Genomic DNA, 25,569 nt, shown 5'->3' with positions numbered 1-25,569 from the left:
GAACTTCGATTTTCAGCCTTTGAAGTTCAAACTGTATTACTTATGTATTTGTGATGGGTTACCTGTGTTGAGTCTCATGCCTCGCGCGATTTTCAAAATGGTGGGTGCCGTAGGTGCCGTGTGGACCGATTTGATTGCGAATTGATGTTTTGCGCACGGTTCCAAGAATGAAGCTCGAGATATATAATCAGATCCTCTCTTTGATGCATACTTATGGATCCCGAGAATGTCTCAAATCAATCGCACTTCAATACCCAGGGCAAGTTTCATTCAGTAATAAGCTTATTTCCGTTCAACAGGTTGTTATTTCCCTTGCGCCAGAAGGAGCGAAAGGGGATATGGATAAGTAAGATAAGGAAGGACACTATTGGAAGAGATGTTATAGCTTATTGGTTTATGTATGATGTCGCTTATACTCCATCTACCTTGATTATATTAATCACATAGCTGCCAACCCAACTTGGCAGAAATCTTGTGAACCCGGGTGAAATAAGGTGAAAAAAAAAAAAAAAAAGAGAGCCAATGCAGGTGAATACAGAGAATGTATGAACCTTCTCACAAAAAATTAAGCTTGTGATTACATAATATTGTGACATCCGCCTAATGCGGGTGAGTTGACACCTATCAGGGGTTTCATTAAGTTTCAGAGATGGTGGTGGAAATTGATAAGTAGGAGGTGGAAGTTATTAAATTTTATTAATTAAAATAAAACTTAAATCATTTTTTTTAAAGTGCTCAGTGGAAAATAGCTGGCTATGTAATCAATATATGTGAAAGAACACAAGTTCACTCATCCATTCTTTATTTTCTTGCACAGTGTAACCTACAACACTCTTATCAGTATCTACTCTCAAGACTACCAGGTAGAATAGTAGATAGTCTACTTTCTCTTTGACTCTAAATTAGGGTTTGATATTGACTGTTGTCCTTCCTTGATATGGGCTCGAGAAGGAGACTCCCATAAAAACTGCCAGGGGTGATTGACGGCAAAGGGAAAGGGATTTTGTGTGGTGAACAGCAATTTGGACCCCTTAGAGATGGCGCATTGGGTGTGGTTGAGGCAGCTTTTATCCCTAAAAGATAGCACTAGTAATACTAGTACTACTGGTTAACTGTAAAATAAGTTTGGGGCGATTCCAGACATCATTAGCATGAGACCTCCTAAAGAACTTCCTGCTTCTTGCATGTACCAAGGATTTGGTGAGGAGGGAGGAAGAGGGGATAGGGGGCTGTGCAGGTATACAGTAGATACTTGGTAAAATGTGTAGAATCTGGCAACACTTGATAAGATAAAATACCACTGGTTGTTGTCTGAGCAATTCCTGTGTCAACTCCTTATATACCTGCCTTGTAAAACACTAAATTTCTGCTTTCTTTGACCATGTTTTATTATCTTAAATACTAACTCAGTCCACTTCTCCCTACGATGTTATAATGTTAGTTGGATTACCATAAAAATATGTAAATGGTCTCTAAATATGAACATGAATAAGAATTTTGAGAAAAAGTGAGAAGACAAGGTATTGTTGATGTTATAGACCCCAAAATTCTTACCATTTTGTAGGTACATACATTAAATTGATCCTGACAGTTGCAACCATAAAGAGTGGTTTTTATATTACCCATGGAATACTCTTTAGTTTATTTAGGCTTAAAAGATACTCTAAATGTTTTTTTTCTCTTTTGTGCTGCCTTGACTTTTAAACTTTGACTATTATTAACAGAAAAAGACGCGCAAGAATCACCACAGACATCACAAACCAGATGTTATGGAGCGCTACTATCAAAGGTTAATCATGACTTTATTTAGAGTTCACTTCCATTCACTATCCATTTTGTGCCAATTGGATATTGTTGAGTGGGTTTAATGACTTTCCTCTATTCAAAATGCATCCTTTCCTCTGCCAGGCTAGGCTGCAGAAAATATTTTAAAAGACATTTGTTCTGTCTTTTTTCTCAGATATTTGTTAGAGAAATCACAGAATTCAGATGAACCAGTTATGCTTCGATTAGCTGAAGAGGTATGAGTTTGCTTCCTGTTTTTTTATAAAATGAGATGTTAGTCCATAAGACCAGAGCTTGCTGGTAAAACAGACTCATTGCCGGTATTAGGGTGATTTAGATCCATAATGCCAGAAGGAGGACACTGCCTCTCGCTCATTGGATTGCGCACACACTGATTTTTGCAGGCATCCCATCCTGAAGAAGACATGTAAATGCATAAAATGCCATCCTGAACAGGACTCGATACTGGCAAGAGATGCTTGTGCAGGCAATCGATTGGTTTAGACAGTTGATTTACTACATGCTATTCCCAAATGAGACAAGGATTTTGGATTCACAGAGGTCACGCAACAACAAGTTTGTCTAAAAGACTTATTGCAGTGCTGGCTATCATTTTTTGGTGTATTATATCGAAGAAGTACTCTGGTGCAATAATTTTACTACTTGATAAGTATTTAATACTTATAAGTATTTGTGTTATTGTATTTTTTAGGTTGATCTGTCACACTCATTGTTTGCAAGAATCATTCTAGAGAGACATCTTGCCACAACTTGCTATGAAGGAGACCACCGTAAGTATGCACTTTAACAGTGAACATTATTTTCAAGGGGTGGTGGTACTCTGGCAGAGGTAATGGAGGGGGGGGGGGGGGTGAAAATGACAGGAGGTCCCAGAGATGTTTTTAGGTTGATTTTTTTGGGGTAGTAACTTTGATGATGTGTCCATAACTAGCAAAAAAATAAATTCAAAGTGTTAATCATCTTTACAGCACCTAAAGCAGTTGTCAGTCAAATAATGAAGGATCCATTTCTTTTGGAAGACAAAGTTTTGGCTTATGAAATACAACAGGTATATTTGTTTTATCTACATTAGTTGTTTGCTTTGCTTTAACCCTTCTTTTCTCATGTTTTCCTATTTGTGAATTGTTTGCAGTGTATTCTGAATGACCCAAACTATGGTCCTCTAGTGGATAATATCAAGCGGTATCCTTTACAACATAATGCCTGGTTTCCTTTTCATCTGAATTCTTTCCAGTTTGTTTGTTTTTAACATGGCAAGATTCCATAAATGACTAAAAAAATATGGGATACTCCTTAGTCTGTACTCCAAAATGCAGGTGGAAGTTCCTCTTTTCCTTTATTGCACAAGCACAGATTTTCAACCGGCCCCCACAATCCAATAATTTGCGGGTCATACTACCTGGTTTTGCTATGAACTCAATCAATTGTACTTTTCAACATATAGCTGAAAAGTTTTAATAATCAGATGACCCCAAACAGCTCCATGGTGACTACTGATTAAGGTTGTGTCTGTTTTTGATATAGCCTTTATGTTTTGAGAGTTTTTCTACCAGGTGGAGGACTGATAAAAGTAAAGAAAGAGGAGGAAAGTGCAAGAACTTGTCTTGCATTTTTGTCTATTTTCCAGAGGAGGAGGAGAGGAAAAGAAGATTAGATAGTTTCCATCTGTTCTACCTTTTAATTTTCGGAGGTCTCAGGTCTTGAGAACTCTTTACCTGCATATATATTTTTTTTAATTTCTAACAAAAATACCTGAAGCCTTAGAAGACACTCCCGGACTTACCAGCAGTTGCAGGCCAATGTACTGGCCTTTAATTATTTGTCTTTTCCAAGAACAATACGTACCTGGAACCTTCTTTCTGACAAAGTAGTAAATGCTGCTGGCCTGCCCTTATTGAAATCGGCAGTAGCACCTGCAATAAGTCATTTTAAGGTGCCCAGTCACCTTTGCAGGCTATTATAGACCAGCCCTGACTGTCCCTCTCGTTATTAGAGCAATCTATTTAGGGAGTACCTATTTTAAGTTCTAAGGAGGAATAGGAAGTAAAGACTATTCCTGTATTATCTTTTAACCTCCCCTCCCCTTTCATTTCACAAACTGCCCACACCTTGGGTCTCTGTAGATGCTGTGTGGGGCACTCACTCCTTGACACTACTCCAGATCTGTCGGCTATGAGTATGAGTTCATTTTGAAGGAGAAACTACAAAACAGAAATATTGAATTTATTGGTAAATATTGGAAAACTTTTTGGTATGACACTACCATACATGAAGACTTGTTTGTTGCATAGCTATTTGTTTCTACAGTACCATTCGTGTTTTGGAATATTTTCTTGTATGCAACAGGAATCATTTGTGTGTTGCCAAATGTTCTTGCAAGCAACATATATAATTTGTGTGTTGACAGATTCTCTTGCATGCAACATGTACCATTTGTGTGTTGGCAAATGTTCTTTCAAGCAACGTGTATCATTTGTGTGTTGACAGATTCTCTTGCATGCAACATGTATTATTTGTATGTTGGCAAATGTTCTTGCAAGCAACGTATATTATTTGTGTGTTGGCAGATCTCTTGCATGCAACATGTATCATTTGTGAGTTGAACAGCCAACTCTTTGCATGCAACATGCAATATGTATCATTTGTGTGTTGGCAAATGTTCTTACAAGCAACATATATCTGTTGGTTGTTGACAGATTATCTTGCATGCAACATGTATCATTTGTATGTTGACAGATTCTCTTGCATGTAACTTGTATCATTTGTGTGTTGACAGATGAGGATATTATGAGGGCCAAGGGATATGACAAAACTCCCGACTTCAAGCTGGAAATACCAATAGGTACTCAAAAAAGAACACCAACGCAGCGCTTTTATCAAGTTCCTGTAAAATCTGTGAAAAATAAAGCACCGTGAAACAGCACCAGAATCTGTCGGTATTGCTGGACTGCCTTGCTGGACTGACATGGACAAGACAAGACAAGGGGATGTTGGTCAACACCTACCAACATGGTGTCCAAAACATGACAGCAATTCTAGCGCTTTTTGTTTAATGCATAATATCACAATTAAGTACCTCTTTGATTTAAGTCTGAATCCCAAGAATAAACATCTTGCCTGTAACTTGATTATTGTTTATTGTTAACTCTTTCAAGACTCTGTTAATCAAAGTTATTTATGCCTTTTAGCTGTAGATGGTCACGTTGTTAACTGGATTGAGAGTAAGGCGTCGTTTGGCGACGAGTACAACCATCAGGCGTACCTCAAGGAACAGTTCTGGAGCTACTGGAACAGGTAATTCACGAAGCCCACTTAAATAATGAATAAAAGCAGTTATAAATACAAGAACTTTGATGCGATGTACGCACCTGTACAGTGCCGTAGCCTAGATATGGAGTACTGGAGGGGGGGAGGCATATTGTCTTATTGGGAATTGTGTGTCCCATGGTCAGACATAAGCCATGGCAGCTTCATGGGGCCTCCTTTTTTGGTTTCGGCTCGACCACGTTGTGGATGCTCCCTCATTATTCAGTATTCAAGTTGCAAAGATGACGATTACCTTCCCAAGTTTAAGACTTATTCAGTGTATGCTAATATTTATTTATTTATAATGTGTTCATTTAACAGTGGAGTTAATCAAAATACCCAAATAGTCGTGCTCTCTTACCATATTAATCAATGTATTCCACGGAAAACTGGTAGTCGACTCTGATAATTTTCGTCTTTATTAAGACATCTTCTGTGCAGACAGACACTGATGGAAAACACCGAATGCCAGACTATATTTGTTTTCATCACTTGGTGGTATACATATCCACAGTACCCCCTCCCTTTCCACGCCCATGCTGTTAAAGACATCAACCGTGTTTATAATTTTGAAAATAAATTATATGGTCACACGGAATACTTCACTGTTAGGATCCATCTTTTGCGTTTCGTTTTGCTATAGCGCGGGCTGGTTTGGCTTATACTAATAAAAATCACGTTACTATTTCAGGTTTGGTCCTGGCCTGGTCATCTATTGGTTTGGCTTTATTGATGAACTGGACTGTAACAGAGAACGAGGGATATTAATCAAAGATGAGTTTCCCGTAGATATAGTTACACTCGACGCCCTGTTGGACTAAACCTAGTCTACTCTTATCACCATAGAATAGTTGAACTCTTTAGCTCTTAGCGGACAAAGTATATAATCGGTAGATATGGGAATTATGCTCAGTAAAAATTTATACACCCATTTCATGATCAAGATTGTAATCGAGAAACCGGTGTCGTAAATCGTGAAAAGCCTACTCCGTTTCGTAAAGCTTAGGCATATAAGTTTAGGCCGAGTCCAACGGGTAAAGAAGTGCGTTTCAAGATCCGCTCGCTACGGACCGTTTAGTATTTTTGTTTTTTTCATTCTCTGGATTTTCGCACTCACTTCTTATAGAGACATTCGCATGCAAGCAGGACTTCTGTAAAATTGATAATGATTTAATACCCTTTTCATAAGCAGTTCTCCCAATATGTAATTTTCACAAAGAGTCGTGCGGTCTGCAGCGGGAGTTTTTAGTCGTGCGACTTCTTGGAATCGCGCGGTTTCCAGTCGGAATACGTCGAACAATAATGATGTCTGTCTTGTACTTTGTCGAGCGGGCAATACGGTACGTATTATCAAGGGATTTGTTTTTGTTACTTACGGGGGTTCAGAGGTGCAAGATCTCTTGGTGTTCACTTTTGAAGCCGAAATATACTTTCCGTTATTTAACTACGTTTTGAAGAGACACATTTTTTGCGCATCGGGTTTCGTGTCAACAGAAATTGAGTCATTTTCAGTGTATTGCTTCGGGTTTCGTGTCAACAGAATTTGCTGTACCGGATGCAATGACAAAGTATATGATAGACTTTGCCCTATGTACTAAACGTTTTCATCTAACTTTTTTCACTATGTACATTTGTTTGATGATTAGCATGGTTGTCAAGTATTTTATGTAGTATTCTTCTAGTCTCCATTAGCTTTCCTTCTCTTTCCTTTCCTCGTCTTTCCATGCTTCCCGCCGCCCGTACTGGCCGGGGAGGGACTGGGTTGCGCTACTCGCATCTGGTAGTTAGGGAATTTGTCTAGTTTGTTCAGAAGAGGTACGTATGTGATGTCCTGTGATGGCGAGCTGTTCGGCTCGCTTGTTGAGGTCTGTTGCACGCGCTTCTCCACCAGAATGTACTCGGCTTTCTGTGTGAGGTATTTGGACGCGTTGTCACTCTGATGGTCTGTTAGCTCTAAGACGAGACCTGCGGATCACGATAGCAAGCACAAACACTTTAGTCTCGTGACACACAATAGGCGTTCCCCTTCCCCACCCTGCTCCCAGAGCCTCGACGCCTCTCAGTCGCTGACGCTAACCACTTCGACAAGCCTGTGGCAGACTTCTAGTAATCGACGCGCAAATTCGTTTTTAAAGCCGCATTGTCACCAGTTTACTTCCGGAGGTCCGACGGAAACCTCAACCGTTAAAAGACAAAAGAATCTATTAGAATCCGAGATATTTAACAGGCCATCCGCTCTAAATTATCAATCACATCCTCAAAGAAACTTCAAATAGACACACTGCTTTCAATATTTTGAAATATTTTTCGCGTTTTCCGTTAAAAAACATCGGATATTGTTACGTAATCGACCGGAAGTAAACTAGTGACAATGCGGCTTTTACTAAGGCTAGCTACGATAGAGAATGTTGCGGGTCGGTAACAAAATAAAAAATACAATAATTTCTGGAAGGCACTCTACAAAAACATTGAACAAGCAAACCCTTGCCTAGCGGCACGGCGAAAGTCCAGAGAAAAACAATCGGACAAGCCAATTTGCAGCGGAAAAAAATATCGAACACATCCTCGGGGACACGGCGTCGAAGGGGTCAGCGCTTCCTCTGATCTCCGTGACGCCTTGAGGATGTACCGAACAGGGTATTAATCTGTTATCTCCTTCAGACTGCCTGTCGGAGTGGGGTCCAGTCCCCGCTGGAGTGCCTCAAGGTGCCAAACTGGGCCCATGGCTGTTCCTTCTTATGATAAACGATCTTAGGCTAGCCGACACCCACACTTGGAAATATGTGGACGACACCACAATTGCTGAAACTGTTCCCCGAGGCTCCCCTGGAAACGTGCAATCAGCAGTATCCGCTGTTGAGGCCTGGTCGCAATCTCGGGGAATGCAACTTAACGCTGAAAAGTGCAAGGAGCTGAGGTTTGACTTTAAGAAAATCATCCACAACTTTCCTCCCCTCGTGATTGATAATCATGAGCTCCCCGTTGTCATGAACGCGAAGATCCTTGGAGTCACCATAACAGAAGACCTCAAATGGAACGCCCACGTCTCCGAATGTATTAAAAAGGCCAATAAGCGATTATGCTTCATTGTAATGTAAAGAGCCCACTTCCCTGTTATGGACATTATTGCCTTTTATCTTTCCACAATTAGGCCAGTTTTAGAATACTGCGCGCTTGTTTTCCACAATGCCCTCCCGGCATATCTCAGTGACGAGGTCCAGAGAGTGCAGAAAAGAGTAATGTCCATTGTGTCACCACAAGCTAACTACCAGGACTGCCTTGCCAGCTATGGCTTACAGTCTTTGAAAGACAGACGGGGTGAACTCTGTCTTAATCTGTTCTCGTCTATTTCCACCTGCTCTAACCATAAGCTAGCGAACATCATACCACCTAAGAACCAGTGTATAATCTTAGACAATCCAGAACATTCTGAATTCCGCGCTGCCGAACCGAACGTTTTAGGCGATCTTTCATCCCGGCCATGGCATCCAGTCGCACCACTAAATTTAACGTATAATCCTAACTGAACATATCATATCCGCTCATTTTATAGTATATAGCTTTCCTCTTATCATAGTCGCATTTTAGTCTATTACCTGTAATAAATATATATAGTTATATTTTTATTCCTTTTTTTTTCTTTTTTACTCGATGTAAATTGTGCAATTCAGCGTTTTTTAGCTGCCATGCAATCTTTTTGAAATAAACTATCTATCTATCTCCCCGTCAGGTAAAAATGGTCTCTAAGGATGAAGAGAGACCCCCTGGAATCGGCGCGAGAGGGGGGCGGAGTAAAAAACGGTGTCATTGTTATCGAATATGTTACAAATATTTGACGCCCGATTTCATTTATATATATAGATAAGGAGAAAATTTAAGGCAATAAGAGGAAAACACCACATTCTTCTTCGTTTAAAACTTATGTCAAAAATTAAAACATGTGGGACAATTTGGGATTTTGAAAAAACTGAGAACAAAGTGGATAGGACACCACGCGAATAGGTGCTGAAAAGAGCGTTAGCTAAATGATCTAACTAATAAACCATGAGCACACATCATAATACTCAAGAGTATATTATCATAAGCCTGTACAAACCCCCCTTTGCTTATGTTTGCGTCCCGTCTGAATCCAAAGACAACATAGTGTCTCTATCGTTCAATAACTATAAAAGCAAGTGTTTATCACTCCCGCTTTAGTGTTATTAACACACCCTTGGCCTATCCGCAGTGTTAGCCGTCCTTTTGACTCCATTAGCTTTTGTGAGTGCGAAATATATGTATTTATCCTTAGTAATAAAGAGTAGGTAAAAGAGGTACTTTGGCGCTAATCTCTAATTGTGTGCATTGAGCTGTTAATAAGCCGTAACTGGACTAATTAACATTTAAAAAGACTTCGCCTCGCCAGGAAATGATCAAAAGAACATTTCTAATACATGTTTATGGATGCTAACAACCTCTAAGATGTGCGAATAACTGGTGCTTACATCTCTTGATGCGGAACCTTAAAAAATTACAAGCTAAAGGTAAATAAGCGAGAGATACCAACTTGATCGTCAAGGTAACAAATAATACCCCACTAGTATCATATTAGTCAAGTTTCTCATAGTGCGCAATATTCAACATCGCATAGTTGACTTCATGATAACGGCGGCTCATTGCTTATGGAAATTTCCTCTTTCTTTGCGAGCATCACAGCGGGTTTTCTAAATCAGGTCTTCAAATTTCCGATGATATCAAAAGCAAGTCACTGAATAAAGTCAAACTGCTTTCCTTTCCCGCTACTTTACAAATTTTTTGTTTACTCTTCGCTTTGTGGTAACACTTATCAACACGGTGAAATAATTTAGTATCTAAAGACCCCCAACAACCACACGCCAACGGCAAGAACGAGTTTGAAAACCCGATCGTAGCCGTGGTTAAAGGCCTTTTTTCAGTACGCATTCTTTGTTATTATCATTTGCCCATACTCGCTGATCCTTTGACCGGACAACCGTGCTGTTAAAGTATGGTTCAACTCTCAATTTCTTAACGGGGGTTCAGAGGTACAAGTTCTTTTGGTGTTCACTTTTGAAGCCGAAATATACTTTCCGTTATTTAACTACGTTTTGAAGAGACACATTTTTTGCGCATCGGGTTTCGTGTCAACAGAAATTGATTCATTTTCAGTGTATTGCTTCGGGTTTTGTGTCAACAGAATTTGCTGTACCGGATGCAATGACAAAGAATATGATAGACTTTGCCCTATGTACTAAACGTTTTCATCTAACTTTTTTCACTATGTACACTTGTTTGATTATTAGCATGGTTGTCAAGTATTTTATGTAGTATTCTTCTAGTCTCCATTAGCTTTCCTTCTCTTTCCTTTCCTCGTCTTTCCATGCTTCCCGCCGCCCGTACTGGCTGGGGAGGGACTGGGTTGCGCTACTCGCATCTGGTAGTTAGGGAATTTGTCGAGTTTGTTCAGAAGAGGTACGTATGTGATGTCCTGTGAGGGCGAGCTGTTCGGCTCGCTTGTCGAGCTCTGTTGCACGCGCTTCTCCACCAGAATGTACTCGGCTTTCTGTGTGAGGTATTTGGACGCGTTGTCACTCTGATGGTCTGTTAGCTCTAAGACGAGACCTGCGGATCACGATAGCAAGCACAAGCACTTTAGTCTCGTGACACACAATAGGCGTTCCCCTTCCCCACCCTGCTCCCAGAGCCTCGACGCCTCTCAGTCGCTGACGCTAACCACTTCGACAAGGCTGTGGCAGACTTCTAGTGATCGACGCGGAAATTCGTCTTTAACTAAGGCTAGCTACGATAGAGAATGTTGCGGGTCGGTAACAAAATGAAAAATACAATAATTTCGGGAAGGCACTCTACAAAAACATTGAACAAGCAAACCCTTGCCTAGCGGCACGGCGAAAGTCCAGAGAAAAACAATCGGACAAGCCAATTTGCAGCGGGAAAAAATATCGAACACATCCTCGGGGACACAGGGCGTCGAATGGGTCAGCGCTTCCTCTGATCTCCGTGACGCCTTGAGGATGTATCGAACAGGATATTAATCTGTTATCTCCTTCAGACTGCCTGTCGGAGTGGGGTCCAGTCCCGGCTGGAGTGCCTCAAGGTACCAAACTGGGCCCATGGCTGTTCCTTTTTATGATAAACGATCTTAGGCTAGCCGACACCCACACTTGGAAATATGTGGACGACACCGCAATTGCCGAAACTGTTCCCCGAGGCTCTCCTGGAAACGTGCGATCAGCAGTATCCGCTGTTGAGGCCTGGTCGCAATCTCAGGGAATGCAACTTAACGCTGAAAAGTGCAAGGAGCTGAGGTTTGACTTTAAGAAAATCACCCACAACTTTCCTCCCCTCGTGATTGATAATCATGAGCTCCCCGTTGTCACGAACGCGAAGATCCTTGGAGTCACCATAACAGAAGACTTCAAGTGGAACGCCCACGTCTCCGAATGTATTAAAAAGGCCAATAAGCGATTATGCTTCATTGTAATGTAAAGAGCCCACTTCCCTGTTATGGACATTATTGCCTTTTATCTTTCCACAATTAGGCCAGTTTTAGAATACTGCGCGCTTGTTTTCCACAATGCCCTCCCGGCATATCTCAGTGACGAGGTCCAGAGAGTGCAGAAAAGAGTAATGTCCATTGTGTCACCACAAGCTAACTACCAGGACTGCCTTGCCAGCTATGGCTTACAGTCTTTGAAAGACAGACGGGGTGTACTCTGTCTTAATCTGTTCTCGTCTATTTCCACCTGCTCTAACCATAAGCTAGCGAACATCATACCACCTAAGAACCAGTGTATAGTCTTAGACAATCCAGAACATTCTCAATTCCGCGCTGCCGAACCGAACGTTTTAGGCGATCTTTCATCCCGGCCATGGCATCCAGTCGCACCACTAAATTTAACGTATAATTCTAACTGAACATATCATATCCGCTCATTTTATAGTATATAGCTTTCCTCTTATCATGATCGCATTTTAGTCTATTACCTGTAATACATATATATAGTTATATTTTTATTCCTTTTTTTTTCTTTTTTACTCGATGTAAATTGCGCAATTCAGCGTTTTTTAGCTGCCATGCAACCTTTTTGAAATAAACTATCTATCTATCTCCCCTTCAGGTAAAAATGGTCTCTAAGGATGAAGAGAGACCCCCTGGAATCGGCGCGAGAGGGGGGCGGGTTAAAAAACGGTGTCATTGTTATCGAATATGTTACAAATATTTGACGCCTGATTTCATTTATATATATAGATAAGGAGAAAATTTAAGGCAATAAGAGGAAAACACCACATTCTTCTTCGTTTTAAACTTATGTCAAAAATTAAAACATGTGGGACAATGTGGGATTTTGAAAAAACTGAGAACAAAGTGGATAGGACACCACGCGAATAGGTGCTGAAACGAGCGTTAGCTAAATGATCTAACTAATAAACCATGAGCACACATCATAATACTCAAGAGTATATTATCATAAGCCTGTACAAACCCCCCTTTGCTTATGTTTGCGTCCCGTCTAAATCCAAAGACAACATAGTGTCTCTATCGTTCAATAACTATATAAGCAAGTGTTTATCACTCCCGGCTGTAGTGTTATTAACACACCCTTGGCCTATCCGCAGTGTTAGCCGTCCTTTTGACTCCATTAGCTTTTGTGAGTGCGAAATATATGTATTTATCCTTAGTAATAAAGAGTAGGTAAAAGAGGTACTTTGGCGCTAATCTCTAATTGTGTGCATTGAGCTGTTAATAAGCCGTAACTGGACTAATTAACATTTAAAAAGACTTCGCCTCGCCAGGAAATGATCAAAAGAACATTTCTAATACATGTTTATGGATGCTAACAACCTCTAAGGTGTGCCAATAACTGGTGCTTACATCTCTTGATGCGGAACCTTTAAAAAATACAAGCTAAAGGTAAATAAGCGAGAGATACCAACTTGATCGTCAAGGTAACAAATAATACCCCACTAGTATCATATTAGTCAAGTTTCTCATAGTGCGCAATATTCAACATCGCATAGTTGACTTCATGATAACGGTGGCTCATTGCTTATGGAAATTTCCTCTTTCTTTGCGAGCACCACAGCGGGTTTTCTAAATCAGGTCTTCAAATTTCCGATAATATCAAAAGCAAGTCACTGAATAAAGTCAAACTGCTTTCCTTTCCCGCTAATTTACAAAATTTTTGTTTACTCTTCGCTTTGTGGTAACACTTATCAACACGGTGAAATAATTTAGTATCTAAAGACCCCAACGACCACACGCCAACGGCAAGAACGAGTTTGAAAACCCGATCGTAGTCGTGGTTAAAGGCCTTTTTTTCAGTACTCATTCTTTGTTATTATCATTTGCCCATACTCGCTGATCCTTTGACCGGACAACCGTGCTGTTAAAGTATGGTTCAACTCTCAGTTTCTTGCTATCGAGTGTAGTTTTTTCTTCAAAATACAGGTGCAACTCGTCGAACGTGCCGGCACACAATCATCGTTCACAAGTATTATTTTTATTATTATTGCAATAATTATTCGCTTCTTCCTTACCTGTCTGATCTGTCAGGTCCAGAATATTCCCACTGTCGCTGAATCCGCATCTTTCTCTGATATTATCGGGCAAATTTACCACCGTACAGCTCGGGTTGAACAATAACGACTCCTCGTCCCCGTAAAGTACCGTGATGAACATTTTACCAAGTCAGTGAGTTATTGCCTTTGGTGCACACAAGCTCTATCCGACAGGTAAACTGGCATCTAGCTACACAAATACCAATTATCAAGTCGAGGAAGCCTGTAATTGGTTAGTTTAAATAATTCATAAATGAATTGACTAGTCTGTATTCATTGTAACCTTACTGTAATTCAACTCTAAGAAGACGATTTCTCGTGCAAACCTCCAGGAGCGCGCTCGGAAGCTAATCAAGTGGCGTATGGAGTCTTGCGCGCTGTCGTAATGACACAGATACTGTATGCAAATCAAGGCAGGTGTCTTGTGACTAAATGAGACTCCCAGATGAAGTCTAGCCATCTTCCCAAAGATAATAACAGGGCTGGAAATTACGTTTTTCAGTCGTCTACATACTGCATCTATATCTCGTCGAATAAATGTGTCAGTTTAGACTAAACTATTTCCATTTACACTTTTTTATTCGTTAATCTGCGGTTCATAGTATTTTCAATTTTATCCCTATATCAAGTATAGATATGAGCGCCACCTGCCCAGCTACAACTTGTTAAGATTATTGATATTTGGTTATTGTAAAGTACAGTATATAGGGATGTGAATGTTATGAAGGTGGAATTTAGTTTATATCTACGGCACGATGTAGTGAAATTGAAGATGAGTTGTTGGCATTGCAAAACATTGTTTTTTTTTATGTTGTCATTTTGTTACAATGGAGGAAAAGATGCCTTTAAAGCATAATATTTTAGAATTGCTCTCACTGAGCTATCTTCATATTGGAATAAAAATAAACTTATTTGCATTTATGATTAATGATGGTGTCCCCGCCTTTATCGGATTCTACGGCATCCCTCCCTCCCTGTTTTCTGAGTCAACAACGCCTCCTGATTGTCGTTTTCTTTCTGCTGTGCACTTCCTGATTTGCGTTAACGGATATCCGTCCCGTGACTTGGTGTTTTTCTAACGGTTTTCCGTCTCCTGATTGACGTTTTTCTTATTGCTTCCGTATCGTGATTGCCGTTTTTCTTAGGATATTCTAACCGGGTTTGATATTGAGAACGTCCTTTGACGGTACATCCACAAAGGTGTAATCCCCTTCATGATTTGTTGCAAGTACAGAATGATCAACATAATCCCTGCCATTTCCCTTTGAGTGTCTCTCCACCCCAGTGAATCTATAAGAGCCTGTACAGAAGGCCCTATTAGCCAATCCCTGCTCCCTTACCAGTAGCCAATAAGCGATATCTTACAGTATCATGTTGAGAATGCAACCGGCTCCAGTGATGAAAAGGACTCCATATGCGAAATATGTGTAGACGATACTAGAGACAAATGAGGGGTGTTGCGCAGAGTGAGGCGCTGACCAGAGCGAGTTTTGAGACGGGGCAATTGCAACGGGACTTATCATGAATGTGAGAGACAGTGCGATAAATCCTGTCCAGGCTGTAACAAAATTAACAAGCGTGCTTAAGTTACCCTGGATGCCACGTACCTAAGTTGCCCTGAGTGACAGCGTGCCAAGTTACTCTGGGTACTAGCGTGCGTATGTTACCTTGGATACTAGCGTGATAAAATTACCCTGAGTGTCAGCGTGCTTAAGTTACCCTGGATGCCACGTACCTAAGTTACCCTGAATGACAGCGTGCCTAAAAATACCCTGAGTACTAGCGTGCCTATGTTACCTTGGATGCCAGCGGGCCCAAGTTACCCTGAGAGTCAACGTGCTTAAGTTACCCTGGATGCCAGCGTGCCTAAGTTACCCTGAGTGTCAGCGTGCCTAAGTTACCCTGAGTGTCAGCGTGCTTAAGTTACCCTTAGTGTCAGCGTGCCTAAGTTACCCTGAGTGTCAGCGAGCCTATGTTACCCTGAGTGTCAGCGTGCTTAAGTTACCCTTAGTGTCAGCGTGCCTAAGTGACCCTTAGTGTCAGCGTGCCTAAGTTACCCTGAGTGTCAGCGTGCCTAAGTTACCCTGAGTGTCAGCGTGCCTAAGTTACCCTGAGTGTCAGCGTGCCTAAGTTACCCTGAGTGTCAGCGTGTCTAAGTTACCCTGAGTACTAGCGTGCCTATGTTACCTTGGATGCCAGCGGGCCTAAGTTACCCTGAGAGTCAACGTGCTTTAGTTACCCTGGATGCCAGCGTGCCTAAGTTACCCTGAGTGTCAGCGTGCCTAAGTTACCCCGAGGTCAGCGTGCCTTAGATTCCCTGAGTGTCAGCGTGCTTAAGTTACCCTTAGTGTCAGCGTGCCTAAGTTACCATGAGTGTCAGCGTGCCTAAGGTACCCTTAGTGTCAGCGTGCCTAAGTTACCATGAGTGTCAGCGTGCCTAAGGTACCCTTAGTGTCAGCGTGCCTAAGTTATCCTGAGTGTCAGCGTGCCTAAATTCACGAGGTCAGCGTGCCTAAGTTACCCTGAGTGTCAGCGTGCCCAAGTTACCCCGAGTGTCAGCGTGCCTAAGTTACCCCGAGTGTCAGCGTGCCCAAGTTACCCCGAGTGTCAGCGTGCCTAAGTTACCCTGAGTGTCAGCGTGCCTAAGTTACCCTGAGTGTCAGCGTGCCCAAGTTACCCCGAGTGTCAGCGTGCCTAAGTTACCCTGAGTGTCAGCGTGCCTAAGTTACCCTGAGTGTCAGCGTGCCTAAGTTATCCTGAGTGTCAGCGTGCCTAAATTCACGAGGTCAGCGTGCCTAAGTTACCCCGAGTGTCAGCGTGCCCAAGTTACCCCGAGTGTCAGCGTGCCTAAGATACCCTGATTGTCAGCGTGCCTAAGTTACCCTGAGTGTCAGCGTGCCTACGTTACCCTGAGTGGCAGCATGCCTTAGATACCTTGAGAGTCAGCGTGCTTAAGTTACCCCGAGTGTCAGCGTGCCTAAGTTACCCCGAGTGTCAGCGTGCCCAAGTTACCCCGAGTGTCAGCGTGCCTAAGATACCCTGATTGTCAGCGTGCCTAAGTTACCCTGAGTGTCAGCGAGCCTAAGTTACCCTAAGTGTCAGCGTGCCTAAGATACCCTGAGTGTCAGCGTGCCTAAGTTACCCTGAGTGTCAGCGTGCCTAAGTTACCCTGACTGTCAGCGTACCTAAGTTACCCTGAGTGTCAGCGTGCCTAAGTTACCCGGAGTGTCAGCGTGCTTAAGTTACCCTGAGTGTCAGCGTGCCTAAGTTACCCTGAGTGTCAGCGTGCCTAAGTTACCCTGAGTGTCAGCGTGCCTAAATTCACTAGGTCAGCGTGCCTAAGTTACCCCGAGTGTCAGCGTGCCTAAGTTACACCGAGTGTCAGCGTGCCCAAGTTACCCCAAGTGTCAGCGTGCCTAAGATACCCTGATTGTCAGCGTGCCTAAGTTACCCTGAGTGTCAGCGTGCCTAAGATACCCTGATTGTCAGCGTGCTTAAGTTACCCTGAGTGTCAGCGTGCCTAAGTTACCCTGAGTGGCAGCATGCCTTAGATACCTTGAGAGTCAGCGTGCTTAAGTTACCCTGGATGCCAGCGTGCTTAAATTCCCCCGAGGTCAGCGTGCCTTAGATTCCCTGAGTGTCAGCGTGCTTAAGTTACCCTGGATGACAGCGTGCCTAAGGTACCCTTCGTGCCAGTGTTCCTGGCGAGGAAGAGAATATGCGCACAAAAAAGTACTTCATATATGTATTTATTTATGTTATGTTATTATGATAAAAAAAGCTTATGATACAAGGTAATGTCATTCATGAAACATAAAACATTTGATTGTTTTCTTTTCTGAAATATATGTATGTTGTTCACATTATCAATGGGCAAAAGTAGTGGAAGGTTCGAACAGTGCCACATCCAAGAGATTTTACCAATAGAATCAAAAAGCCCAAACTGTCGCGATCTCGTACCAGAACAATGAATACAATACACAAAAACTGGAAATCGACTCTGCCAAATTTTCGTCTTTAATAAGACTTCTTCAGGGCAGACTGAAGAAGGTGAATCGTTACAAGCTTATTTACATCAGAATAGTGGCGCGAGACGCAAAAAAATTACAACTGACAAAAACGCGCATTTTCTAGAATAGCGCGCGCTATGGAAAAAAAGAATTTACACATCTCTGCGTGGGTTCCTACTACAAAAAAAGTCATCACTATTAAGACCCCGCGGGTAGATAGACCTAAGCCGATAAGCCCACTGGCCTTCCCTTTCCCTAAGCTGAGCCTCAGAGTTACACTTATCTATAAGTTGTACCATTACATTATTAAGACCTAAATGATTGTCGCAATGAAAATGTTGATAGATAAAGGTCATCCTTAACATTTTCACTAACCGGTAAACTAGGGTGCTTATTTAACCTACTTTAATTCATATTAACTTTTTTGCTAATGTAAATAAGCGTAGTTCGAAAAGAAAATCCTATATATAGAGATGTCATTTTCCTAAGGTATTATTTCGAGCCATTTTTTTTCTTTCCCTCGTGCACTCAAAAATGTATTTCGCCGTTTCTCTGTCAATATCTTCCTTTTTCCATACTTCTAATAAAACGAAAGGCCCTTGTGTTTGTCATTTCGCTAATATCTATATTGGTTTTGTTTTTAATTATGGCATATCATGTGTTTTTTTTATTGAATTATATGCAGGGCCCACTACAAGAAAGTATTGAGTCTGGAACTGATTACCCCCTCCCCCCAAAGGGTTCTTTTGGATCAGCCAACTGAGGAGAAGGTAGAACATCACTACGAGCCCGATAACTCCATACTAGCTGGTGGATGGTATAATTTTTGTTACGGTATCCGATGCTTTGTGTTCTCTGAGCCCACGAGGGGAAACACACACTTCTTCCGATTGTGCCATAGGGTGCCTCTCATCTCTGAAGAGGCACAGTATCCAAGGAAACAGGGCAGCGGCGACATCTACGCCACCGAGAACATAAAACGACGGAATGTAGGAGCCAAACTTGTCTGCTATTAGACCTGGAATCGCAATCATATATCATTATCACACACATCACAAGCACACGTCCATCAGTAAAGAGGACCCTTTCGAAGGGTGTCACCCATGCTATGTCCAACACTTTCCCAGTGATGGCTCGCCACTGCAGATGTGACTTCGATATAGGTGAAAAGCCAGGACGCCTTGTAGCCTGGGGCGAGCATGGCACCCCCCTCCCCCCCCCCCTCCTAATTTCATAGATTGTCTTTAAAATATTAAGAGATAAAAGAAAATCCATGAAAGAACAATAAATCATCCCCCTGAAATCCTTACTTTGCCCAACCCTTCCCAACCCCAACCCTTCCCAACCCTCCATTCCTGACGGGTAAAGATGCTCTAAAATATCTTGACGTAGTGTCTTATCAATGAGCTTAATGACTTACCGCAAATTGGAGGGCCAATTAGAATAGCAACTGAGCATGTCATGAACCCCATCCCCATACCCATAGCACTCTTGCTAGGTGCAACACTAGTCTGGAAGAATACAGCTTGTGTTGTTACAAAAATACCATTTCCGACACCGTAAAACACTGCAAACACCACAAAGTGAGTGTACTCAGTAGCTGATCCGAGAGCTATGATAGACACGCCCATCAGTAAAGAGGAAATCTGTACCCCTTGTAAGGGTGTCACCCATCTCATATCCAACACTTTCCCAATTATGGCACGACACACTGTGGATGTGACTCCGATATAGGTGAAAAGCCATGATGCCTTGTCGCTTGATATGTGGAGATCTGTGGCAAACCTGACGATGTGTATGTTAGGCACAAATAAGGGCAGATACGCCAAGAAAATGGCAATCGCACCGATCACAAATAAGCGGTTATTCCAAACGGAACAGTCTATGAATGTTTCAAGGCAATGTGTTTTGTGTCCTGAAGGATTGGTTTGGTTATCTGCTGGCGGAACATCAGGTGAAGCATTGTCAGTATCTAGATTGACATTCTGCTGACCACGATCTATCTTCTCTTTAACATTATCTGTAAAACTTGAAGAATCCGAATCTTTTTTAGCATGGCTGCCCACCATCTCATCCAGCTCATTGTTGGCATTTTTTTCATCTGCCATTTTATCAATGTTTTTTCTTTCACCGTCAAACACACGACTGGAGTTGTTTTCACTCTTTCCTACCTTGTAATTCGCATTTTGCTTGAGGCTGCCAATAACACCTTTCTCCTCATTACTGTCTTCTTCAGGATTGGCACTTTTCTCATACTTTTCTGCCTCACTACAGATGCTCTTTTTATTGGAGTTATCCTCACATTTGCCAGCTTTTTTATTTGAGTCACTCCCTTGTTGTTCCAACTTGGGTTCAAGTTGATTCAATGAACCACCCTGGTTGTCTTTTGAAAGATCCTGGACTCCTCCCAAAATCTCATCAGCATTTTTGTTCAAGACATCAATATCATAATTTGTAGAAAGTACACATATAATCAGCATGATCCCTGACATCACCCTTAAGGTGTCTCTCCACCCAACTGCATCTATAACAGCCTGAAGTATAGGTCCTGTCATAATAACACCCACCCCTGCACCTGACGCTATGACACCAGTAGTCAATGAGCGATATCTTGAAGTGAAGTATTGCCTTGCCACAGCATAGCCCATGTTGAGTATACAACCGGCCCCAGTGCCAAAAAGGACTCCATATGTGAAGTATATGTATACAATACTGGTGGCAAATGAGGTAGAGAGAAGAGATGCTGCACACAATAATCCGCTGACCAGAGTGACTGTGCGAGGGGAGAAGCGTTGAGACAGGAGGGCTGCCACAGGACCAACCAGGAATGTTAGAAACAGTGCAATGGATCCTGCCCATGCTGGTAAAATGATAGATGTACGTAAGAATTAGGTTAATATGGCAAACTTGTGATGTTTAAATGTAAAAATATAGATCAAGTGGGGGAAAGAGGGAACTTGTGTTAGATGTGGAAGGCATTTAGTTCCTGAATCCCCTTCCCATGAAAATAGCCGAATGGCATGCAATACACTGAAACAATAACTTTTATTTATTGAATTTCAACCAGTTCTGGTGCAGAAAGGCACATCAGAGCTAAGCTCCAAATCAAGTACCCCCTTGAGTGTATTGTTAGTAAGCATTTTTTTTTACTTTGCCTCAAGAGGCAGGTATACGGCAACAGCATAGCCATTTACTGAGGTACACCCTGCTAAGTTTATCTATAAAATCCAACCTAGTAATCCACTGTACCCCCTTGTCAAGGGCTGATTCTGTGTATTCTCTGAGATCCACAATTGTACCAAATACAGCCTGGTTTAAACACTTTGTAACATTGAAGTATAGCTTAAAATCGTATATTTGTTGCTTTATTAATGTATCCTTGACTGACACTTCAGAAGTGCTATCAAACTATGTTTTTATTATCATTATTATTATCATCATTATTATTATAATTTTTATTATTATCATTAGCATTATTTGTATAATTATAGTATACATTATTTGTTTAAAAAGGATATTTACCTGTTTTTTCCCTGTTTTCATTAAACACTTCAGCAAGAATAGGTAGAAAGACTCCAAAGCTTTGTGTGAAACCAAAGTGAAGCGAGTTGCACACCGCAGCTGAAAGGCAGCAAAGCCACGCCCATGCACCATCTTGGGGGTGGGGAGCACGCCCACACACCATTGACGGCCTATTTAGTGGAATGCAGTATTTGTGAGTAAAATATTCGAAATATCCATTACCTGACTTCATAGGCCTCAGTGAATATGGTGTTGTGTAATTAACAGACATGTAGCCAAGATTGACTGATTTACAACTTCAGTAAATACCTGCACATAATAACATATATAGATCAGGCTGGTCAGGCTCTTATAAAAAGGTTGCTAAGAATTTTAGCCTGTAGGTTCTTAATTGTTCTTATACGAGGGTGTTCACTGCATTTAAAACACATCATACTGTTAATAGGGGAGGACAGCTGCAAAAACTCTACAGATCTGAGTAATGCAAGACCCTCCCCTCCCCCAATATTTACTTTGATTTATATAAGCTGGCCCCATGTTTCAACTAACTCTAACCCCTCTGATCTATGAAAGCTGACCCCAATTTTTAACTAACCCTGAACCCCTCCTATTTATAAAAGCTGGGCCTATGTTCAAACTCACCCTTACCCCTCTAATTTATTAAAGCTGACCCCATCTTTAAACTAACGTTTACCCCTCTTATATATAAAAGCTGACTCTGACTCTGTGTTGAAACTAGCCCTGTGGAGGGGGAGGGGCTTGTAGGGCTGAAGGCCCACTGATTTTTGTCCCTCCACTGTATAAAAAGGCTGACCCCATCTTTAAACTTGTGCTAACCCCTCCAATACATAAAAGCTGACCCAATGTTCAAACTTACCCTAACCCCTCTGATTTATAATAGCTAACCCCAGCCACTAACCCTATAGCTAACCCTAGCCACTCTTTTAAAAACCTACCCCAAAATATGGGAACAATTATCTGATAGCACAGTGAAGCAGGTTTAAGTGTATATTGAATCTGGTTTTAAAATATTTGAGCCAACATCGCAATGAACAAAGTAAAGCTGGTTTATATGTTAAGTTTGCTCTGAATATATTTGAACCAATATCATAATGAACCAACAACATAACAGGAATGGTTCCCAAATCAAGTCTTCTCTTTTTTTCCTATGAAAATACTTATAATCAAGAGACTAAAGTTACTCGTACATATAGCTGTCAACTCACCCTCATAAGGGGAGCATAAGATTTTAGACCTCATCATAAGCCTAATTTTTGTGAACTTAGAACTTAGAAAAAATACTCTCTAAGTAGATTGCTTTATAATAACAGGAGGGACAGTCAGGGATGATCTATAGCCTGAGAAGGTGACTAGGCACCTTAAGTTGACTTATATTGCAGGTGCTATGCCTGAGAGTATGTTCTTACATTATTCTCCGTATTCACATTGGCTCTCTTGGGTTTTTTCACATATTTATTGTATTTCACCCGATTTCACAAGATTTCTGTCCAAGTTGGCTCGACAGCTATGCAATTCAAATATGAACCGAACCTTTGGCATACCTTCCAAAATTAGGCAAGAATTAAAAATACAATGAAAGAAAAATCGAAAACTTAAAAAAAAAACTTCAAAACTACTACCCCATAATGTGAGTTCTATTTTATTATCTATCCCTGTGTTGACCACCTTTATTTCAGCTCAATTAAACTTCTCTTCTGGTCAGTGTAACCGTATGATCACACGATTTTTCGATAAAATATCTACTCAAAATTGGGCTATTTTGATAACCAGATTTAAATATTTAATTCGCGCTCGCTTTTATGGCAGTGAGGCTGGTACCTGGTACTTATTCACAATGCAATCAGATAATATTATCTTCTATGTTCCACCTAGTGCTAGCGAACGGACTTTGAGTTAACGTGGTCATATACGGTAGTTTGTTTTCCGTACATTGACTGTAAAGAGTCCACGAGTCTTATACTTGCTTTTAAAGCACTTAATGTCCTTACCTGAAGCACAATCTAGGGAATAAAAGCTGTCTTTTTCAGCCTCCAAACTCGTCAGCCTACTATGCGAGCAATCGACAGATGAATCACAGATTGAGTTGTAAAATTGCCTCAGGCGCCAAATCAAAATTAACCAAATTATTACGATTATTTACAATTTTCGCGCGTAAAACAATTTCTCTAAGTCATATGATCAATCGAATATCAACTTCTAGGCATGCAGTTCAGCTGTTTGATACGGAAGCCCATGAGGGCCACTCAAGGTTTTTGTTAACAACATCTCACCTTTCGGTCACGACTTTGAACTATTTGCGTCACGACAACTCACTTTGAGTGTCACGACAAAGCACTATTCGATTATCGCTTAAAACATTGCAGGTTTAGTTCACCATATCGCACTTTGTGTCTCAAAACATTGCACTTTGTGTCTTAAAAAACTCATCATTTTGCCATTACTTAAAACACATTCCAGTATATCGTTCACGACATTCAACTTTGTTCCTATAACATACACTATTTGTCTACTGCATAAAATATTTGACTTTGTGCTTCATAACACGGTACTTTGTGTCTTAAAAAAATCTCGCGATTCGCGAATGCGCAAATCATTTCAGGTTTTGCTATTGCATAAAATATTTAACGTTGTGCTTTAGAACTATATTTCACAATTTGAAGATAATTATCTAATAACTCAGCGTCAACAAGGACTAAAAAACCCAGAACTTCAGGATAGGCCAAGGGAGCACAGCAGAATGTGTTTCATTTACTACGAAAATAAACCACTTTGTTATGCAACACGTCATGTGTGTTTGTTTTGTAAGGGGAGATATCAGTTGCGCCGTTGGGGGTGTGGGGCTCGCATCATGAAGTGGATGCTAATAATATTAACTTTTTTGACAATAATTTACAGCATTCCATAATATCTTAGACAACGACTCACAATGGGTCGCAATGCTGAACTTTTTTACTTTGTCTTATCAACAATGCTATTTATTTCAGAGATATAGCCTTTTCAAGAAACGTTGTCGGTGCCAAAGGGTAAAGACAAAAGAGACAAGTGTATACCGAACAGAATCACGGGTAGAAAATTGAACGTATCTAGTCTAGATCGGTCACAGGCTTCTCACCCGCGCCAGTGAAGGATTTCTAAGGACATACGAATTCACGCAAATAAACATGTATGAGTTATATCTTTATGCTCTTATTCATGAAATAAACATAGCTGGGATGTAAATTTATCCGTCTTTGGTGTTTATCCCTCTGTGGTTTGTTTTGGGACATAGCAGCTGGTCAAATGGCATCCTTGGAATGTAGGACCGTAATTTGCATAGACAGCGTAGTCCCATTTAGTCCCTTTTGCAGCCGGTCTTTGTGTCGGTCTCGGGATCCTCCCCATACAAGCTAGAATGGGGAGGACCGACACAAAGAGCAAAGGAGGCTACTGTTTTAGCTTCCAAAACTTCCGCGATGATCCAGCGTGCGAGCGCTCAGGATTTTCGTGGCGCTGGATCCTCGAGCATGTAAGCGTTTCTTTTTCCCCGCCATTACTGTTATTTCTCGCCTGCTGAATCGGACCCGCAAAATATCATCAAATCCAAGTTACTTATACTTATTGTGTGAGAGTTTATCTAAATCAAACCCGCAATGTAGAATCGATTTAAACGCCGCAATTTTCAAGCACTATTTTTGGCAACAGTTTGGTACGGCTCATGATAAAAGAGCGGATGTACTAGGTCTAAGGGATAGCAGATTTTTTAAATACCCTAAGAGATAGCACTTGGGGCGAATTTTATACCCTAAGGGATAGGAAATATGTACATTTTTAGGGAGAGTCCCCGGGAGACCCCGAGATTTTTCGGGCAAGATTCCGAAGAGGTTCCACTGCATTAGACAACAAACAAGATAAAAAGTAAATCAAATCCTTGTTTCTAATATCAAATGAAGGGACGTACTTATATTATATCTTCCGTGTTGTGTTCACGGAAATGCGTGATTGCACTCAACAATAACAATTGCAACAATAAATATTGCGTTTAAAAATACTTAAACCTAAACGAATGCGAAACAACCGCGCCTGCCTGTCAGGTTCCGGCTTTCCTTGTCCTAATAAAATTGGTAAACTTGGACAGCGGGTGACTCATAGCGGGTCCGATTTCAGCACGCAAGAAACAACAGTAAACAGCGGGAAATACTCTGCAAAAGAAACGCTTATTTCGTCCAAACATCTAAAAGTTTTGGAAACTGAAACCTCAGCCGATAAATAGTACTTTTTATAAATTGAATGAATTTTAAAATAGTATACTTAAGAAAAATACTTTATTTATTTTTTAATTTATTTTTTA

The 25,569-nt window shown here is 41.2% G+C and overlaps 3 protein-coding genes and 3 long non-coding RNA genes across 8 annotated transcripts; 4 read left to right on the top strand and 2 right to left on the bottom strand.

Annotated features, from left to right (window-relative positions):
* The first annotated feature begins 70 nt into the window (after window positions 1–70).
* LOC5518935 (CDAN1-interacting nuclease 1) lies at window positions 71–6,773 on the top strand. 3 transcript variants are annotated; one of them, XM_048730046.1, is made up of 11 exons: window positions 71–259; window positions 818–863; window positions 1,725–1,789; window positions 1,961–2,021; window positions 2,498–2,576; window positions 2,775–2,854; window positions 2,939–2,988; window positions 3,968–4,035; window positions 4,583–4,648; window positions 4,995–5,100; window positions 5,804–6,773. In XM_048730046.1, the coding sequence occupies exons 1-11, from the start codon at window positions 168–170 to the stop codon at window positions 5,931–5,933; spliced, it is 843 nt and encodes a 280-aa protein (XP_048586003.1). In that variant the 5' UTR covers window positions 71–167; the 3' UTR covers window positions 5,934–6,773. The 3 variants fall into 3 exon arrangements, with proteins under 3 accessions (XP_048586003.1, XP_048586004.1, XP_032219585.1); XM_048730047.1 differs by having other exon boundaries at window positions 77–259; window positions 818–871; XM_032363694.2 differs by lacking the exon at window positions 818–863 and having other exon boundaries at window positions 77–259.
* A 2,535-nt stretch (window positions 6,774–9,308) lies between these two features.
* LOC125568216 lies at window positions 9,309–19,333 on the top strand. The gene is made up of 2 exons (XR_007312136.1): window positions 9,309–9,635; window positions 18,385–19,333. It is a non-coding gene; the product is annotated as an uncharacterized LOC125568216 (long non-coding RNA).
* On the bottom strand, window positions 10,133–13,810 carry LOC5518982. The gene is made up of 2 exons (XM_048729735.1): window positions 13,669–13,810; window positions 10,133–10,731 (listed from the first exon to the last, which is right to left on the bottom strand). The coding sequence occupies exons 1-2, from the start codon at window positions 13,808–13,810 to the stop codon at window positions 10,445–10,447; spliced, it is 429 nt and encodes a 142-aa protein (XP_048585692.1). The 3' UTR covers window positions 10,133–10,444.
* LOC125568215 lies at window positions 11,632–14,606 on the top strand. The gene is made up of 2 exons (XR_007312135.1): window positions 11,632–13,042; window positions 13,685–14,606. It is a non-coding gene; the product is annotated as an uncharacterized LOC125568215 (long non-coding RNA).
* LOC5518983 (monocarboxylate transporter 5) lies at window positions 18,104–23,600 on the bottom strand. Its single transcript, XM_048729733.1, has 3 exons — window positions 21,222–23,600; window positions 19,120–20,559; window positions 18,104–18,717 (listed from the first exon to the last, which is right to left on the bottom strand). The coding sequence occupies exons 1-3, from the start codon at window positions 21,490–21,492 to the stop codon at window positions 18,503–18,505; spliced, it is 1,926 nt and encodes a 641-aa protein (XP_048585690.1). The 5' UTR covers window positions 21,493–23,600; the 3' UTR covers window positions 18,104–18,502.
* LOC116602311 lies at window positions 20,445–24,461 on the top strand. The gene is made up of 3 exons (XR_004290375.2): window positions 20,445–20,576; window positions 21,255–21,414; window positions 24,227–24,461. It is a non-coding gene; the product is annotated as an uncharacterized LOC116602311 (long non-coding RNA).
* The last annotated feature ends 1,108 nt before the right edge of the window (window positions 24,462–25,569 follow it).

This window comes from Nematostella vectensis, chromosome 7, assembly GCF_932526225.1.
Source record: "Nematostella vectensis chromosome 7, jaNemVect1.1, whole genome shotgun sequence".
Classification (NCBI taxonomy): Eukaryota; Metazoa; Cnidaria; class Anthozoa; order Actiniaria; family Edwardsiidae; genus Nematostella; species Nematostella vectensis.
The sequence above is the reverse complement of the archived record's forward strand: the minus strand, read 5'-3'. Positions and strand labels throughout refer to the sequence as shown.